The sequence below is a fragment of the Hipposideros armiger genome, unplaced genomic scaffold (genome assembly GCF_001890085.2).
Source record: "Hipposideros armiger isolate ML-2016 unplaced genomic scaffold, ASM189008v1 scaffold_276, whole genome shotgun sequence".
Classification (NCBI taxonomy): domain Eukaryota; kingdom Metazoa; phylum Chordata; class Mammalia; order Chiroptera; family Hipposideridae; genus Hipposideros; species Hipposideros armiger.
In genome coordinates this window covers 192,169-196,144 of record NW_017731626.1, presented here as the reverse complement: position 1 = coordinate 196,144, position 3,976 = coordinate 192,169, and the positions used below count along the sequence as shown (strand labels likewise).

The window sequence follows — 3,976 nt, the reverse complement described above, 5'->3', positions numbered from 1 at the left end:
GCATGAAACAATACAAGGCAAAAACACCCTGAAAACAAAAGCCTAATAAATGCATGGAATGAAAAGAAACTTCATGCCAAAAATGGAAAAGGAAACCAATAGAAGGGCCATCTCAGAATCCCTACACAAAACACAGCAGAATTAACAATGGGCATAATCAGTAAAACATAGAAAGAATCTCTCCATTATGTTCCCTGGGATATACTCCCAGCTTAAAATTTACTTACAGTCTCATGCGGTGGCTGTTTTCCCTAAAGATATATTTAGCAGTCAGTGCCTTAGAAACTATAGAAAAGTAACTCAGCCTAAATTCCTGCTATAAAGGCTTTAATAAGGTCAGTGATAGGTGGCCATATATTCCAAAACCTAAATCAGAATGAACGATTTTTACAATGAGATAAGCTCTATAGAGGCAGAGACCATATCTGTAATATTCACTACTCTATCCTCGATACTCACCACAAATAGTCATTTTGAAGGGAGGAAGAAAGCAGAGTATTTGGGATTGGGTCTATGCCAGAATATTTGGAGTGTTTGGTCATGCCAGAAACTGATTTGTGCAAAGGAAGAAAGTCACTTGGTCAAGAAGGGTTCTCAGGGAATAAAGAATAGCAGAAACACTATTTAACATAAATCCACTGAGAGTGGTAGCCTGCCACAGCCAGCCCTTAGTCCCAGAGGCCAGGATGGGCAGCAGGTCACATGTTCAGGCTGCCAAGATGACTTAGATGAACCATACATAACATGAATGAAATGACTTGCAAGCTAGAAAGCAGAGTTATTTCCAAAACTCTTTGCTTTTGGACCTCCTCTTCCAGCCAGAGGGCAGCAGCTGACCCAGGGACAGCTGAGCACTAAGCCACTGGGCATCTGATCCATCTTGCAGGTACAGGACGTCACTTTCAGGAATGTGCCCTGACCTGTCCAACCTGTGTGTCTATCGCAGCAAATTACTGGTCCCTGGTCATTACCCACACTTGACATTGTTTTGCCTTCTCGTGACAAAAATGAATGTTACAGCTGAGCCTGAGGGGCCTTTCTATAGCCTGTTGGAGAAACAGGCAGGGGAAGGGCAGCCCCTGGCTCCTCAGAGCAATGGAAACCTTTGGCTTATCAAGATATTTGTTATTTCTAACAATCTCGCAGGCTGACAGGAGACCCCTTCTTAAATAAACCCATACTTGGAAAAAGACGGATCACATTGAATGCTTAAAGATGAGAGGGAGGGCTGGCCAAGTGGCTTAGTTGGTTAAGAGCTTGCTCAAGAGTGTGAACTCTGAGGAACAGGGTCGCNTAATTCCCCAATTAAAAAAAAAAAAAAAAAAAACCTCTTTGTTTGTATCTATTAATTTTTTACCCTGCTGCCTTACAGAATTCTTATATTGTTTATAGTAGGTGTTTTTCATTGGCTCATGCGCTTTCTGGTATATAATCTCATAGTTTAAAAATACTGATAGTTTACATCTACCTATCCAGTGTTATTATACCTCTAAATTTATTTCTCATGTTTAATTTCATCGGCTAGTATCTCAGACACAATGTTAAATAATAATGGTGATAGCTGGCTTCTTTGTCTTGTTCCTGACTTTGGAGAGAATGCTTTGAATATAAGGAAAAGTATTCTTGCCATAAAAAATCCTTTAAATAATAAACTGTATTCTGATAAAATTCCCTCAGTTCATTTAAAATATGATTCCATTCATAAAGAACATCATAAACTCAAATATTTTCAGATACTAGCCACTGAGAGGGAGTTCTAAGCTCTACCATCCCTCCATATCTCCAAGTCACTGAGATATTGACTTACTGACAGTTCCTGTGTGATCTGTTGAATCTTCTGTCTCATTTCATTATAGTCTCCATACATTCGCTTCCTTACTTCTTCCAAAGTGGCTCTCACCTGCAGCCCACAAAGATGCTAGTTAGGGATCAAGCTATAAGATTTTCATATGAGATTTCCAAAACTTTTAAGAAAACCTGATGAGTAAAGGGTCCCACAGAGAAACAACGTTAAGAACAGGACAAATTGGGCCAGCCAAGTGGCTCAGCTGGTTCAGAGTTGGCTTAAGAGTGCAAGCTCTAGGCATCAGGGCCACCAACTGGTTCCCACATGGACCAGTGACGCTGCGCCTGAGCTGAGCTGTCGCTGAGCTGCCAACAGGTGACAGGATGGCTCGGCTGGTGTAACAACAAGGTTGCCTGTTCAATGGTGTGCTACGTCCACTGGCAACTAAGACTGAACTCAGCACTTTGAGCTGAGCTGCCACCCAGATGGCTCAGTGGATAGGGCGCATGCTCTTAACAACAAGGCTGCAGGGTTCAACTCCCACGTGGGATGGTGGCTACACCCATCCACAACTAAAATTGAACACAGCACCTTGAGCTTAGAGGCCACAAGCTGCCGACAGGAAGCCAGATAGCGACTGGCACCCTCCACAATGAAGACTGAAGAACAACAACTTGGCTGATCCCCCTCCCCAGTTCCCTAAAACTGTTCCCCTCCCCCAATTCCCCAATAAAATCTTTAAAAGAAAAAAGGACAAATTGGGAAATTAAAGGATAAGATCACTTCTGATATCTAGTTAGAAACCAATGGAATTATCTTAATAATAATAATAATAATAAACATATTATGATTATATATAATTATAATTATTAATAAATATTACTTATCCAAATAATAAACCCTGAAAACAATGTTTTGTTGAAATTCACCCATCACCTTCAAACCACATTTGGGCAAAGTTTTCCCTTTTTCCTATCACACATTTTCACAAGTAGAAAAATTTTAACAAGTTGACTGCAAACACAAGGCTAAAAGGACTAGAAAACCAAAAAGCAAAGACAACCTCTAATTTTCGCTATCTCTGCTCTGGCTGTCAAAGAGCAATTAAATGTCTGGAATGTAATGCAGGGCAGTATGAGCCCTGGAGAGCCCATAAATCTGCAAGTCAGTTCCACAATAATCGCCAATAATAACAAGGCACTAAATATAACAAAAGCCAAGGTGATCCCCAAAACACGTTTACAAAAACTCTAAGATTCTTTATAGTAGTACTTTCAGAGGAGTAATAGGGCTTAAACAATTTTTTTTTAATAAAAACAAAAATACCCTACAAACAGCCCCTGTCCCCTCCCTTCTTTTGGTGCCCCAAGATGGACCAAAGCTCAGGGGTCCTCAGTTTGCACAGGAAGCCTCACGGGAGTCCCATCCAGAGGCTCCAGGACTCCTGGAAGGGCTCAAAGGCAGCAGTTTGGTTAGAATGACCACAGGCGTGTAGGGCACAGCATTGGGGGACTTAGTCTTGAAGGCGTATTTGCGGAGTTAGTACGTCTTACAATGAACTACATGTTTATTAGGGGTGACTGGATATTGGTGGAGATTTCAGAGCAGGAAGGCAAGTTAAGATGCCAAGCCTTCCTCAGATGCATTCTAATAATACAGTCTATTTTCTTGACATTAACTGCAAACGTTTTGGGGAAACAAGGCCAAAAGCACAACTTTTCATTCTGGGCAGGCAGAATGGCTTTCATCCATAGCCCTGAGTTGGCTCTCGTGCTGCTCACCAGTGGGGAGCGGGCAGGATCTCAAGCTGGGTGGCAAATATTGCAGGAAGCCAGCTGGGCCAGAATCACTAAGTGAGCGAGGACAAACAATCCCATAAACATGTATAGGAATGAACAGACCAAGGATGGTCTTGGAGCCAGCTATACAAGGTGGGACCTTGAAATTAATTTTAAGTTGCAGAGCACAGTGGAGGTTGGCAATTCCTGTCAGAACCACCCCTGTGACCTGGGTTCATGTCATCCTGGTTCACAATCAGCCTGAACCTGCTGTCTTTGTCTTGGGCAATGTGCAACTCTTAATTCTGCTTAGAAGGTTTACCTCTGAATCACTGCCATGTTATCTGGGGCATTTAAATGAGGAAGGACTAAGTATTTCCATGAGAAAAATACAGGAGACTAGGAATGTCCA

General features: G+C 41.9%; 1 protein-coding gene across 1 annotated transcript in view; it reads right to left on the bottom strand.

Annotated features, from left to right (window-relative positions):
• Positions 1-3,976, bottom strand: part of MYZAP (myocardial zonula adherens protein) — a 133,344-nt gene that overhangs the window by 96,431 nt on the left and 32,937 nt on the right. Inside the window, exon 6 of the mRNA XM_019657524.1 lies at positions 1,808-1,900. Within this exon, the coding sequence (XP_019513069.1) occupies positions 1,808-1,900 (93 nt within the window). The remainder of the gene's footprint in view (positions 1-1,807; positions 1,901-3,976) is intronic.